This window comes from Cydia amplana, chromosome Z (genome assembly GCF_948474715.1).
Source record: "Cydia amplana chromosome Z, ilCydAmpl1.1, whole genome shotgun sequence".
Taxonomy (NCBI): Eukaryota; Metazoa; Arthropoda; class Insecta; order Lepidoptera; family Tortricidae; genus Cydia; species Cydia amplana.
Window position 1 is genome coordinate 36,580,057 of NC_086096.1, and position 16,161 is coordinate 36,596,217.

The following is a 16,161-nucleotide window of genomic DNA, read 5'->3' on the forward strand; positions in this document are numbered from 1 at the left end:
TCTGGAAGAGATCGCTCTTTAGCGATAAGACCGCCTGTTGTTTACCTCTGTCTTCATGTATTATTTGTGTTTCCATTCCATGTACATTTATTCTGAGGTTGTGCAATAAAGAGGATTTGTATTGTATTGTATTGTATTGTATGGCAGTACGTTTTTAAGCAAGTCGTTTTAGCGTCACTCGATTGTAGCTGCTTTTTGGCGGCGGGTTCCTGCGTTTTCGTGTTCGATGGTATAAACTAGCGTTTACCGACCTTCATAGACTTTCGAAAACAAAACCTATACAAATTCTTATATCTGCATTCTTCACAATAACTGTCTGAGCTCCGAACATGTCCTTAGGCTATCCATCACTTTCATCGAAAACCAACCTTATGTCTTAAAGGTAAAGTTTAAATTTTAATGCATCTCTGATCCTTAATAGGTTCCCGAGTTCGTTCATAACCAGTGTGTGTTGTGTACTAGTAATCGTTCATAACCAGTGTAAGAAAGTTTGGCCTTAGTAGCAACTATGGGTAGTCAGGGATCATGTTATACTGGTTTCTGGATTATTTAAAAGGTTAGTTATTAGTGATGTTTATTACTAATTGGTTTTGGTTCAGTTTTTTGACTCTTTGTATTACAAGTAGGTACTTGATATGTAGGTACTTCTAGGTATTTTGATTACAATGGCTGTTATGCATAGTATATTGAATATGTAGGACTAAAATGAAATATAATATTGAAAATAAATAAAAACGACACGTTTTCGTAATTTTCTCTATCGAGTCAACTTTAACTTCTTAAGGTTTTGATTGGAACCTGCCCTTTCAAATATAATTTAGTTTCCGTTTGAATGTTTCATGTCATTTGCCATTGGTTAAACCGTGTATAAATTCAATAAGTATAATAACAACTTAATCTTTCCTAATTCAATAAGTATAATAACTACTAAATCTTACCAAAGACTTTGACCGGTAAATGACGTCTGCCGCTTTCCACGGACATGACGCGGTCAAAGGGTTAAGCGTGTTCTGCCGTCTAACGCTAGTAGGTAACGCAGTGTTCACATTCTGCGCATGCGTCATAGACAACCTGTCATAGACACCTTATGAAGCTACTTATTATAGCACACGTTTATAATTAATATCTGTAAAAACATAAAAACTCAAAAATGACCGTTTTCCCAGAGATAAGACCTAGCTAGATCGATTTTTCGCCCCCGAAAACCCTCATATATCAAATTTCATCGAACTCGTTAGAGCAATTTCCGAGATACCCGACATATATATAATATACATATTATATATATATATATAAATAAATATACATATGAATAAATAAATAAACAAGAATTGGTCGTTTAAAGGTATTAGATAGATAGATTCGATTTGAAGACACGGAAAGAACATGTCTAGTTTCTTTTTTCAAAAATGAGATTTAAATCTCAAAATGTAGACCTTTCAATTAAATATTTGTTACAGCTTCTGTTACCTCTGTAATTGTAAATATAACTCCTTTTTTCTAACTTTAAAAACACCCACACACGAAAATTATATGGTTAATTATGTACATCGTTCCTTTCATACCGCCATAACTCAAAATGTTGTCAAAGTGAATAGACATGTTCTTTCCGTGTACCCTTCATTTTCTTACTTACACTTATTTTACAAAATGTCAATAAAAACTAAAACCACAATCATTTAACTAGAACCAAACGTGTTATCTTCAAAATTATCTTCCTTAGTTTTGATACACAAATGCAAGTTATTACATTAAAATTATCCGCAGGAAAAAAACTAAACTTATTTTTAATCTATCCTATAGTATAGTTTGTAATTCATCTTACATACTCCATTTAGTCGGCAAGTGCTCTGCGCGGTGCGCTCGCGCATGTCCCCTCCCGCGGCCACGCCCCCCGGCGTCGCCCAATCACCGCGGATCCGGATCTGTGATCTAGAACTTTTTGTTTACGAAACCGAGCTTATGCAAGCCAGGCCGCGTAGCCAACATACCAAACGCAACTGTCACTGTCGCATGGAACAGTGGTAGAGAGACACAAAGAAGCGTTTCGTAGTCGAAGCGATAGCGATTGTCAGCTTGGCTAGGCCGGCAGGCCTGAACACCTAGTGTAAATTTCATTCGATAGCGTGACGAGCGTTCGCGTTTGCGTGAAGTCTCATTTTGTATGGGATTTGGAGTTTCCAAAACGTCCCGCTTGGCGCGCTTTTCAAAATCACATACAAAATGAGACTTAACTTGCTAAATGCAAACGCGTACATCCGTCACGCTATCGAATGAAATGTACACTAAAGTGTCATTCTATTCTATAGAACTTGCTGACTAATAAGTAGACAAACCGCCATATTGAATGTCAATTTACTAGTGGCTTTTGTTTACATAGTTAGCAAGTTCCATAGAATGACACTTCCCGCCCCGTAGACAACATGCCAATTGCTAACGCTACGTTGCGAACGAAACGCAACTGTCAGTGTCGCACTAATATGGAAGAGTGACAGAGAAACACAAAACGATTCGATGGCGAAGCGCAAGCGATCGTCACCTTGGCTAGGCCGCCAGTAAAGTTAATGTTGGCGATACCTACTTAACCTACTCGTAAACCGCGTCTAAAATGATTTAATATTGATAAAACCCGATAGCATCCTCTACAATTCCCATAACATTTCGCCAGGCTATCTTGGGACATTCTTTTTCCGAGTTTATGCCTTTTATAACGTCAATTACTAGGCTTATCTGCGCGCGCGCTAGTATCGCGAGATTCGCGAGATTTACAGGATCCGGCTCGAAGGACCGATGTTTAGGGCTGCCACTATTTTCTTAGGAATTTCTTTAACCTTTTAACCGCCATAGAATACGTCATCGAGCGTGCTCGTGTCGCCGGGGGGTACGAAGTTACACGAAGTTTTGTCTTATTTATCAGACGGCGGCGAAATAAAAGAAATGAGCCCGATTTTGTATGTCTTATATTGATATAGATTGATGTCTACGGCGGTTAAAAGGTTAATAAGATATGTATATGAAATTACGAACGCCGAACGAACGAAGAGTGTAAACGAGAGTGGTCGGCGGTCAGTGGCGGATACAGTCTTTGCCGCCCTAGGCCCTGTAGTAAGCACTAGCCGCCCCTTTCTCGCCCTAGGCCCGGGCATACTTATACAAAGTTGCATAGCATTAGTCTGGAAAAAACTTAGGATAATATCACAATTTTTCGAACTTGTATAGGGGTATAGGTTGGTAACCCTACTAATACCGGTTTCAGCAGGACAAAGGATTAGTTACAAGCCATGTTTAGAAGATATTGTTTAAAATTGTATGCATATTTGACAATATTATACACGGCATTTTTTAATTGTAAAATTTATTTTGCGGTAAGTTAATTTCGTCCCGTGACAACCTGAACTCACTAATTGCAAAAACTTTCCTCCGGTTTAAAGGATGACTCACGTTAGACCGGGCCGTGTCCTGGCCGGAGCTTCCGGCTCTTCGTTTTCTATGGAAATCATCACGTGATCACCTGTCATCTGTCATAGAAAAGTAAGCACCGGACGCTCCGGCCCGGTCTAACGTGAGTCATTCTTAGTATGGCTCTGAACCTGCGGTCGTCATTAATGAGGTTCGGTTGTCACCTGACGATTTGTTGTATTAGTAAATAAAACTTAAAAAAACTCTCGCATGCTGTTGCATCCAACCGAATTCCCATTTCGGCAATACCAAGAATTGCTGCAGGCACTGCTTTTTACAAAACTGAGACTACACCCTTTTATCCATAACCGGTTAAAATACAAAAATAAAGCGCTACAGAAGCTACATAATAAATCAAATATAAATTTGCATACAAAAGGCTAGGACTAAAATAGTGGTAGTGTAGAGGAGATATTTATTGTGCAAGCTTTGCGCACGCGTCGCTTACGAAACGACGTAAGCGACGGGAGATTTTGCATGAAAATTATCGTTTTATAAATAAAGGGATTTAAGGAATGTGTGGAATAAAATGCACTTTGGTTCTACAGGTTTTTGATTATTGAATGATGTGGCATTATGTCATGTTTTATATTTACTTTATACTTATGATAATGCTTTATAAAAAAAAAGGCGAAATACGAGTATATTTTTCTAAAAAAAATATTAAATTAAAAATCTATATAGTTAAAAATACAACATACCTACTCGTAATGTTGGCAACGACAAGTAAAGGCATGTCACGTAGTATTACCACTAAGGCTCGGAATAAAGCCCGCCATTTTGAAAAGATCCATAATTTAGAACCTATTTATGAGTCGAAAATGTTCGTTCACAGTCTACCGCATTGGGATATAATTAAAGATGTCTCACGTTAGACCGGGCCGTGTCCGGGCCGGAGCTTCTGGAGCTTCGTTTTCTATCGAAAGCTTCACGTGATCACCTGTCATCTGTCATAGAAAAGTAAGCGCTGGAATCTCCGGCCCGGACGCGGTCCGGTCAGCCCGGTCTATCGTGAGTCATCCTTTAATCGTTAACACTGGTATAAGGAAGAAGTATCTGTACGGAATAACTCTGTTTTCAAAATGACTGGTGTTTTTCCGAGCCTTGACGACCACCCCTTAAAGGGCCTGTACTTACATGTTTATAGCGACGTCACTTACGCCATTTAGATTGTAACCCCTTGGACGTCGGGATGCCCACGCGCGCGCTACTGGGCTTATTTTATGTTCGTCTTTTGTTTTATCCCGTCTGCCAACCAGAAACTAATTATTGAAGTGGCTTCGGATAGTTCTTATACTTGTACATTTTAATTAAGGTGCATTGGTATAACTTATGCTTATGTATATCGGAGTAATTTTTAACATGGCAAATATCTACAAAACCACTTCTTACGCTACTGCAAAGCTTGAAGCCACCTCGCTTGCTGTTGCTAACACTTTATTATTCACTTATGTATTTGTTTAGTAGTTTTTTTTTAATTTTATAAATTACTGTGCATTTAAAGTTATCCCGATGCCTTAGGTAAGCGGGTGTAATAATATTCTTATTTATATTATAATAACTTGCAGTCTTAATTTTTTTAATGCTCATACTAAGAGATATAATATAACAGTCGGGGATTAATAAAGGTTCCATTTTCGCATTTCGGTTACAGAACCCTAAAAATGATTATTTTAAATATGAAACTTAAGAAGAACTTGTTACATATTACAAGCAGCTTATACAGGCGCTTATCTCGTATGCCCACTCATCCAAAAACACACCTTATCCTTGTCAATTTAAAGTTGACATTAAAATATGAGGACATAGCATTTACGCCCTTCTGATGTGATATAGAAATAACAGCAAAGATAACAGGAAGCGAGATATCACGGGCAGAAGATGTCCATAAATTTTCTTATTGGAAAATCAACCTCGTGTCTCTTATAATAAAGTTCTAATTCAACTGGACTAACTTTAATCATCTTGAAGTCCGCTTTAGCTAAAAGGGCGTATCGGCCTTTTATTAAGTACGACTTACGTCTCTATGGATCTGTTTGAGTTTTTCTTGATACGACTCTTGTCCATAGTTGTAATGTAACTGTACAGAACAAAAACTAGGACTTTAACACAGTTGAAGACCTAATGGGTCCTATGTAGGTAATAGGTATTTCAAAGTAGGAAGATGCCAAGCACACATACACGTAACATACCTAGTTGGGTAATTCGCCAGTAACTGGCCACCTGTTAATGAATTCTGTTTGCAGGTGAATAGAATTCGTTTTTAGTTTAGGGTGGCCAGTTATTGGCCGGTGACCAGTTACTGGCGAATTACCCTATGTAGACATAAAACTGTTTAGAACTTTTAAGGTAATTAAGGCCTCGTCACACAGGCGCGTTTTCCGGGCGGAGCGTGAGCGGGGCGCGTCGCTTTTACATATAAAAGGCTCACGCCCGGCCCGGAAAACGCGCCTGTGTGACGGAACCTTTATAGTAATATACAGATCCTTATGAGAGACGGCACACCGCTTGCGTGACGTGTGCGTGAACAGCTCCAACATTTTTGCGTACGCGCACGTAGGGCACGTACACGTCGTACGTGTACGACGCACACGACACACACGCAGCAGGTGTGCTCTGGCCTTAAAATTTTGTATTCTCATGTCCGTACTATTTTTGCCTTTGTGTGTAATCTTAATGTATTCATTCAGCAATCGTTCTAGATTTCTACCTCTTCTTAAACTGAGAGATTGCGTTTTAGTTGGTGACATCTCGTCATTCGTCGTAAAAATAAACAAAAGTCAGTACATTTCTCTTGGTCAGTAAATTTTTCGCGCTTTCCTTATTTCAAATGCATAAAAACCCGCCAAAATCCTAAACCTTTTATCTTTTCATTAATCGCTCAAAAGTCCGAGACAATTTCATTGTCATCAAAAAGCTTTTCGGTCCAAAAATAAACTAAAGGCCAAAATCTTCGCTAATTGATATAAAAAAGCAGCCGACTACCTGAGGTGGAGTTATGAGCGAAATACTTTTTTATTATACCGTTTGCTTTCGTATTATGACCCTTATACATATCGAAATATGAATCTCCAGTTTAAACTTAGTCTTTCCAAATGCTTCTTTTGCCAAAATCCGGCACCAACGCTAAGAAACGATACAGTCCAGACTTCCAGAGGCGTATTTCGAGCCCGATTTCTCCCATATTCATAAAATTTGACAAATATTTTTAATTTTCTAATAAACAAATATCAAAATGAATGAGATTTGACAGGTTTATGAATAGCATCATATCATTTCAATTTGGATGATATATTTTCTTCTACACCTTAGGGTCCAGTTTTTCCCATGTATTGGAACTATTGGAAGGTTAGTCAATTATCCGCTATTAAAAAAGTTTGGACACTAAGAGTTTTGAATGGCTAAAATAAAATTCTATAATATAATTTTGCGCGGCACTACATACAATATTTGACGTTGTCAAGCTGCGCGCAGTACGTCGCCATCAGATACATCGGAGCGGCTAAGGCGCTCACAAATATCTGAACACGCCTAATAGAGGGCGTTAGAGTGCGTGTTCAGATATTGTGAACACTTTGGCCGCACCGATATATCTGATGGTGACTGTACCTACGCTAGTTGTGTCGCTCGCGGCACTGTAAACGTGGGGTAATTTTTGAGTATTAATTAATTCTTGTTCATTGATTCTTGAATTTTAGAATTCGACGTTGTCGTATAGTCATGCTACACCATGTTGGAATAGGACAATGGGTAAAGGCAGTCGCGTGACATGTCTGCTAGTTAGCATTAAACATTTCAACGTCTCATTCTAAATTACTATTTATTCGTGTGAAAACTTAAGGGTGCTCGATTCGCAATTGTTTATAGTGAAGCCAAAAAAAAAACTAAAATAAAGAGCCTTTACTGCTTTTGAAATAAGGTTGGTTTCGTGTCAGCACGCTTTATCAGATACGTGTGACAGCGTGCGTGCGACGCCCTCACCGTACAAGGCGTATATCTTTTCTCTGTATCTTTTATAACAGTTCTGTAAGGGCTTATGTTCTTCGTGTGGTGATGGTCTTACGACTTTCTGGTGGACATAGGCCTTAAGGGTGTGAATTTGAATAGAATTATAGTCTGTTACTGACTTTACTAAGCTTTGTCCGAATTTCCAATTTCTAAACTAACTTGGGTTAGCTCTGTGTATACCTACTTAGAAAGGACTAAAGGAGTGTTCTGGTTGTGAGCAAAATATTCGATACTCTGACAAGATTAAGTAAAATGAAACTGAAAGAGATGTCTTATATGAAAGAAAAAAAATCGCTTTTGCAAAAACTGCCTATGTAAATTCTTGGGATAAAGTGGTAAATCGACAATCCTATAAGACGAACTAGGAACTAAGATGAGGAAGACAGATATACTACTGTACTTGTCACTCTATGAATTGACCACTTACGCACTTTTGCACTGATTGAGACCAATTTGAATCTGCGTCTCGCCTAAGTCTAGTAAGATGAACTGGTTCCAACTGGACACAATATCGAATTTGTTTAGTTCTTATAACTGGCTCCAATAAGACAAGTTTGATTTGACGTTTGACGCAGTGATGTAGTAAGGTCCTTTAAAAAAAATCCACTGCACTTTTTTATATTTGGGTATTTTTATGTTATTTCTACTTAGAATCACGAGCTCTTTCGATTCGAATAGGAGAAAAATAGTGTCCAAATATTTTCATATTTTTTTCGATCCTTCCATTGTAACGGAATGGCAATAAAAATCTTGGGACACTTTTTTTCTACTATACCGATAATAGGATCCCGTGATTCTGAGTAGAAATAGCATAAAAGATTTCAAATTGAAAAAGTAAGTCTGTGCGGAAAGAGAAGAGTCGTAGAATATAAGGGAACCAATAAGTACATTCTGTGAATCTTCTTTAACTTCTTTTCGCACAGACTCCAGTGTACCTAGTGTAATCCTAGATAAGTTTGATCTGATCTGATCCTTATTCAAACAAACTGGTAACTCAGACCTTATACAAACAGTGTAGGCAGCTAACCAAACTGTAATAAGTCATAATATCCCGTAATCACGCCCCCGGTGCTAACGAAAAGGCAGCAACCCACGTTTTATGGTAATACTGACGTAAATAAAGTCAATATCATTTATCAGGCTGATATCGTGCAATACTAAATTATGTGGTTTTGCTTGAGGCGTTAACATTATTATGAAAGTAGGAGAAAAGTACCCACATAAAGTTATGTTTTTAAACCCTAAATAGTTTAAAGAAAATGACAATTTATCTTACTTTTGTACTGAAATGACACTTTGATTTGACAAATTGGAGCAACACAATTGTCATTTTAGTGTATGGAGTGTACAAACAAGTAATAACAATTTATAACCTTACAACACCAAATTGTATTGAGATGACAGCTGTCACCGTACCCAAGCTAAGTGAAAAACACTAACCTATTATACATTGTCGAAAATAAACGGACGGACTGAAGCCTTTTCTGTGATGTTTTTTTAAGAAATCGCATTTTCAAAAATGATCTTACCTTTACCTTGTATGAACATAATATTTCACACCCCACTTCGGCTATTGAACCCAGCTATGCTAATTGAAAAGGTCACATATGCTATCCAAAACTAAAAAGCATTATACGCTCATCATCGCACCAACGAATGCGCGTTGCAGTTCCAGACGCGGTTACATGGTTTTACACGGAGCGACTCTAGGGATAAGGTGCTGTGGACTGACCTTAGTTAAGCTTTATTGCCAGGACTTAAGGTCGATAAATAGAGTGTTGTTACACGGAGCATCTCGAGGGATAAAGCAGCTGTGAACTGACCATTGTTAAACCTTATTCCGAGGGTATAAGATTCATCAATAGAGTTAGTGTTACCTGATTGGCAGGGTAGCTGGACCGGTCGGCGTGGGCGACGCCGTCCACCCACGCTCGCAAATATGTAGGGATACGGGGATCGGGTTCGGGCGTGGAGCGAAAAACGGGAGTTTTGTGTAACATTTTAGTATTTAACTATGTCCAAGTTTCATTAGTGCACTGGTTTTCGTCAGAAGTCTCTTTGACGCACGACAGTCCTACAGACATATTCGAACTTTAAGATAAGTCAAAATATATTAGATATGTATTAGACATCACCAAGACATGTCAGTGTCAAACAAGTGTCAAAAGTGAGTACTTGTTTGAAGAAACGTCACTAATAGATATCTAATAGATATCTAGTTTAAAATCCGAATCGGGCCCCTAATGATTCTAGGAAAAAGATAATCAAATTGTATATTGTATCCATACCTAAAAGATACCACTTTATCGTCTAGCTTGACTTATACTCAATTTTGGTGGTCAGAAAGCTAGTCAAGACAATAACAGGTCATATTTACAAGCATTATGTATGTCTGACACTGCAGAATTAAGTCTCAAAAATCCATCTTTTCCCGTCCAGAGACTCTTTGGCCCTCGTTGGTCAAAAAGCTAAAATCCGGCACAAGAGCGCGGGTCATACAGGTTTGTACGGTGGCGGTCGTGCGTCCGCGCACATAAATAACTGAGATAGCGGCGACACGGCGCGGGCGTCGCTTATTGAAATATGACCGGGCGAGGCTAATTGACAGTTTTTTGCGATTTTGCTGGCTATTTTAAAATAAAGGCTTTACGGTGGTGTACCCTGATAGTTATAGGAGACATTTTAGGATTAAGTGCTCATAGAGTCCGGAAAGGAAATAACCAAGTGAGCCTATTTGACAGTTTTTGGGATTATGCTGGCTATTTAAAAAAAATAAAAGTTGTATCGACGTGTATCCTGATGAGGTTAATAGAAGAAATTTTAGGATTAAGTGGCTAGGTCACTGCAAAAATGCAATAACGGATGTTAATAAGCATTTGCTTTTGCCAACTTACTAAATCTTAATGGTAGTTCAACTTCGATGCACGCAGCAACGACTACCACTGCTTGTACATATTTACTACGCAATCCTTGACTACAATTTTGAGGCATGAGACTACAGCCTTCATTTATTATTATTGTTGGCTTGTGGGCCTTATTGAATGCTTCGTCGGATCTACGAGGGCTGTTTGATAAGTACCCGTTTATGAAAAAAATTATCAGTTGTTTTGGTTTATATGCATTTATTTTTCTTCATAGTCTCCTTTTAGCTCTATACACTTGTTCCACCTATATTCAAGCTTCAATAAACCATCCAAAAAGTATGATTTCGGAAAGTCATTAAAATAGGCCTCTGTGACGGCAATGACTTCGTCATTTGATCCAAATCACTTACCACCGAGCCATTTTTTCAGGTTGGGAAACAAAAATAAATCGCATGGGGTCAAATCTGGAGAATACGGGGGGTGAGGCAATAGGGCATAGCGTAATTGTGTTAATTTAGCCATCACAACTCTAGACGAATGAGCTGGTGCGTTGTCGTGATGAAACAGTACTTTTTTTATTTTTTAAATGGGGTCGTTTGTCCTTCAACACAGCGTAAAATTCATCCAATAAATTGGCATAGTACTGCCCTGTTATCGTTTTCCCCTTTTCTAAGAACTCAATATGTATAATACCCTGCGAATCCCAAAAAACGGTCGCCATGACCTTTCCAGCCGTTGGGACGATTTTTGCTATCTTTCGAGCAGGTTCACCCGGTAAAATCCACTGCTTCGACTGCCCTTTCATTTCCGGGGTGTAGTGGTGAACCCACGTTTCGTCTACGGTCACGAAACGACGCAGAAACTCCTTCGGGTTACGTTTGAACACGGCCAAACACTGCTCCGAAGTAGTCAGTCGGTTCCGTTTTTGCTCCTCCGTGAGTAAACGCGGCACCCACCTCGCCGATACTGTCTTCATACCCAATTTTTCTTCTAATATGTTTTTTACCCGCTCGATTGGAACATTTACAGCATCAACGATTTCTCGAAGTTCAATTCGGCGGTCGGCTAAAACGATATTTTCAATTTCTTAACCATATCGTCTGTAGTCACCTCAATTGGGCGGCCTGGGCGATCCTCATCAAAGACGGTTGTTCTCCCCCGCTTTTACTCGTTAAACCAGTATCTGACGGTTGCCATAGAAGGAGCACATTCATGGTAAACAACTTGCATTCTTACTTTTATTTCATCACATGTTTTTCCTTCCAAAAACAAGAATCTAATTACAGACCGATACTGCTCTTTCTCCATTTTCACAATTTTAAGTTCACGCTTTCACTGAATCGCTGTCAAATGAGAAAAAAACAAAAGAATGCTGTTTTTTTAAAAAAAATCCCACCTCTGAAAAATGGCTTAAAACGATTGTATAGATATTTTCGGTTCCGTGATATTAATACATTTGGAAAACGGGTACTTATCAAACAGCCCTCGTACTGTGGCGGCCCTTTATAGTTTAGGTACTAATGCCCTTTAAATCTAGGAAATTCATTATGTACCCGTCGTCATGCTTAGCTTGATCCAGACAGTGATCTAATTCGCTTCTCTCTTTCCAGCTGCACATCCCGCTACGCCGGCGAGTTCTGTCAGCACCTCAACCCCTGCCACAGCGAGTCCAGCCCGCGCTGTCAGAACGGGGGCAGCTGCCGGGTCCGCCCGGGCGCCGGCGGCGGCCCGCCCTCCTTCGCCTGCGACTGCCCGTTAGGCTTCAGCGCTTCGCTCTGCGAGATCAGGGTGCCAGCGGCCTGCGACTCTGCACCCTGTCTGAATGGGGCTACGTGCAGGCTGACGTCGCTGCATTCGTATGAGTGCGATTGTCCGCCTGGGTATACTGGTGAGTGCGCTTTTTATCCGTTTTCCTATACACATACCCTACACTAGCGTCTCCCGAGCATCGGCGTCTAGTTAAATCTATGGCTGCTGCTTGACGCAACGTTTGCACCAACGTTGACAACGACACCATTTTCCATAGCTCTGACTAGACGCCGACGCTCAGAAGATGATAATGTGGAGTCTCTTAGCGCATGTCATTAAAAGTTTGAATGTTATGTTAGTTGTTGGTGACATTCCACCAGGGGATTACGAACGTTACTCTCTTCATACATCTGTAGGCTTAGCACAGGAGCGCCGCGACAGTATCTAGCCCGCAAATTAGACTACCCCTTCCTCTCTAATTAATACAGTTTGAATAAGTCATTAGTCTACTTTGCGGGCCAGTAAAATGCTAAGAAGACAATTTTCGGGGTATTCAGAGGCTTGACTTACAAATCTTACGTGTCATGTATTACTGGCTTTCTCAGAAAATATCCAAAGAGTGGCATTCAAAGCAATATTCGGTGAAATACTCCCAATTTTCACATATTTAAAGTTTCTTCTTTATAACTATTTTATGAAATATAGACGTGCGAAGAACACAGCGCCATTTGATATCGATCTGTTCACAATCAATTCTAACACGAATACAGGTTTATCCAAAAGTGTGTAAGTTAAAGCAATTATGAGCACAATGAAAGCGGTTTTTAATTGAAACCTGTTGTCTACTCGTTTGATTGCCTGGACTTCGGCATTGACTTGTAGCTTCGAGAAAGCTGTAGAAAGATGATTTCAATAAAAGTGAGTTATTTATTGTTTAAGGGCGAATTACTATTAAGGAAATTTAAGACCGCGTTAGCGTTTTATCCAAGTTGATAAGTAATTCTAATAACCTAGTAGGTATAAGTATATATTAGGTAGCTAAACTTTTATAAAATGCAAACAAAAATATCAAAAACTATTAAAATAAAAACATAATAAAAAACAAGAAGAAAGAAGCAATTTACGCAACATACATAGGTGTATGATGTGAATATCTCATATTGAAAATTTCAATCAGTACCTACCCCTATTTGCGTTAAGTGTGATTTTGTATGGGATTTTGAGATTCCAATAATTCTAAATCCCATACAAAAATAGACATATAACGCAAACGCGAACGCTCGTCACGCTATTAAATTAAATGTACACTAGGGTTTCTGGTTTTCAACGTTCTAAATTGGTTTTGTTCCTATTAGTGGGAATAGAAGGTAAACTCCCAAAGCCTGGCGTCGTATTCAACAGAATGTGTGCAAAAAGCCACGCCGGCGTCTTTATATGGCCATTCCAATTATGGACCAGGCTTGCGACTGCTCGAATACTCAAATAACTGAATCTTTAGATTATTTCAACGAAAAAATCTTGCGACAGTTCGATTCTGCGTAGGTATAATAAAATAAACTAAAATAACTATTGCTTTTTTTTACATTGCTTCGCGTTTGGTGTACGTCTTAAGTTATCTATTATTACTTCAGAGTACAGATAATAAATAAAATTAATGATTTCATGATATAAAGATAAAGTTAATATTTAGCAAGAACCCCGTCTTCGCAGCAAGTCACAGAATACTTAAAATACTCGTTAATTATTAACTGAACACTCGAACAACTCAAAATTACCAAATTTCAATTCCGACAGCAACATTTGAGTGAAATGTAAAGCCATTTTTCGTCCATTTTTCGTTTACGAAGGATAATACACTGCATATTGGTATTTATATCTATAATATGCTGCTAATATTATTCGCTTATAAGTAATATACCTATAGCCATAGGACAAAAATCCTTAACGCCAAATAGTTACCTATAAGGAAAAACTTAAAACTCCGTGTTTAAAGAAACACAAAGCTTATAGGATACGTTCAAATCTCCGGCTAACAATACTTAAAAAATTGCATTCAAGATAAGCATGGTACGAGTAGATAGGAAGATTTATAGGAAAGTGGGAAAAACTGTGGACAATTATAAAGCTTTATCTCACTATATACCAAGTGAAAGTGAATGGAATGTATCCAATCAATTATTTCCCATGTTCTTTAAGATTTTTAGCGTAATCATTGTAATTGGTATGATTCCATTGTGTGACATACTTTAGTCGAAAATAATGAACACCGTTAAATGTACAGACACAATTGTGCTTAGTCCCAAACAGCCGTGATAGACAATAATGATCGTAATATCTGGGAGACCGACCTTGTCTCGGAAAACATATAAAATCTCAAAAATTAGCGTTTTCCCAGAGATAAGACCTAGCTAGATCGATTTTTCGCCCCCGAAAACCTCCATATACCAAATTTCATTGAAATCGTTACAGCCGTTTCCGTGATCCCCGAAATATAAATTAATAAATATGCAAGAATATATATAAATAAATAAATATGCAAGAATTGCTCGTTCAATAAAGTAAATGATCCTATAAGGGTTTTAGATAAGGGTTCCGTTTTTTCCTTTTGAGGTACGGAATCCTAAAAAACCCGTTTGAATTTAAATGTGCTATCTCAGTTCATGTTGGAGACCGTTGAAGCTAATTTTGTACCCACTTGATTAAAACAAAGTGAGTGAGTGTCACTATAAACGTATATTTTGTTCGAAATTTATCCGAAATGATGACATAGCCACACTTTGTCACAACTAATACCATGCAAAGTAAGCTTGGTCCGACTCCTATTTGTTATTTACGACAAAATGATAAATAAAGATGTCAGACAAGAATATATCGATTATCAGAAGTCCCCATGGCAATGGCGTCAATGTCGACGAGTTTTTTTTGGTCAAGTTGTAAGGATCTGAACATAAATTGTTTGCATGCTTTCGTATTACTCGCCTGTCATCTTTCTTTAGTGCCATTTATTTATCGATTTTATACAGTCGCCATCAGATATATCGGAACGGCCAATGTGCTCGCAAAAATCTGAACACACCTATATTGTCAAGGCGTTGGAGTGCGTGTTCAGATATTTTTGAGCACATCAGCCGCTCCGATATATCTGATGGCGACTGTACCATTGACTTTACAACCTGCAAGCCATGCGATTTCCCCTCATGTTCATGATGCTGCTGTATGCGACATATTTTGCACCGCTTTTTAAATCAAATCCTGCTTTTATTAAATCGGTTTTATTCAATTATTTTAATTCAATTAATAAATCCTTGTCGTTACTACTATGTATGTTTGTATGTTTCTTACCCATGAATACGTGAATTTTCAATCAGCCAACCACAGCTATGCCCCTTTTTCGAATTCCTAATTATTCCGAGAGTTGAAAACATAACATGTTAATTTGTTTCTCGCTCCTAATTCTTATAATGATCAAAAATTCTAAAAACACAAACGTAGGGCCATAGCTTTGGTTAATATACATCATTCATGTAAAAATAATTTCCATAATGTCAATAACCTTCCTTCCTTGTAACCTCATGGCTGAGGCACGTCACGAATGTGGATACTCTTCACCAGAGCTCTCCAAGACGCTCTGTCTTGGGCCCAGTGCATGCTAGCCTGAGGGTCTACCGCGAAAACTGAAATTCGCAAATTGCGGGGATCTTTCTCTTTTACTCCAACGAAGGCGGAATTAGACTCGCAGAGAAAGATGCCCGCAAATTGCGAACTTCGATTTTCGCGGTTATAGCCCTGCAATGTCAATATCCAGAGAGGAAATAGGGACTACTATGGAAAAGCGGTCGTCCCCTTCCCTCTAAAATATAGTACAGATGTAGTGCATAATTGTTTTCCATTGTATTTTCACGGAAACGTTCGTATTTGTCATGCTACTTCAGTCAACCTCAGTACTTTTTGTATCGAGACTGACTGAATAGCAAGACACGTTCGTACGTTTCCGTGGAAAATAATAATGCACTACATCTGTATTTTCTGTTAACTTTTGCTATACGCCCTTACGACACCAGCGCTTCGCGAGCCAGTGGAC

At 38.6% G+C, this 16,161-nt stretch overlaps 1 protein-coding gene across 1 annotated transcript in view; it reads left to right on the forward strand.

Annotated features, from left to right (window-relative positions):
* The window catches only part of LOC134661243 (neurogenic locus Notch protein), a 156,712-nt gene that overhangs the window by 92,595 nt on the left and 47,956 nt on the right, over positions 1 to 16,161 (forward strand). The window contains exon 3 of the mRNA XM_063517230.1: positions 11,942 to 12,219. Coding sequence (XP_063373300.1) covers positions 11,942 to 12,219 — 278 coding nt within the window. The remainder of the gene's footprint in view (positions 1 to 11,941; positions 12,220 to 16,161) is intronic.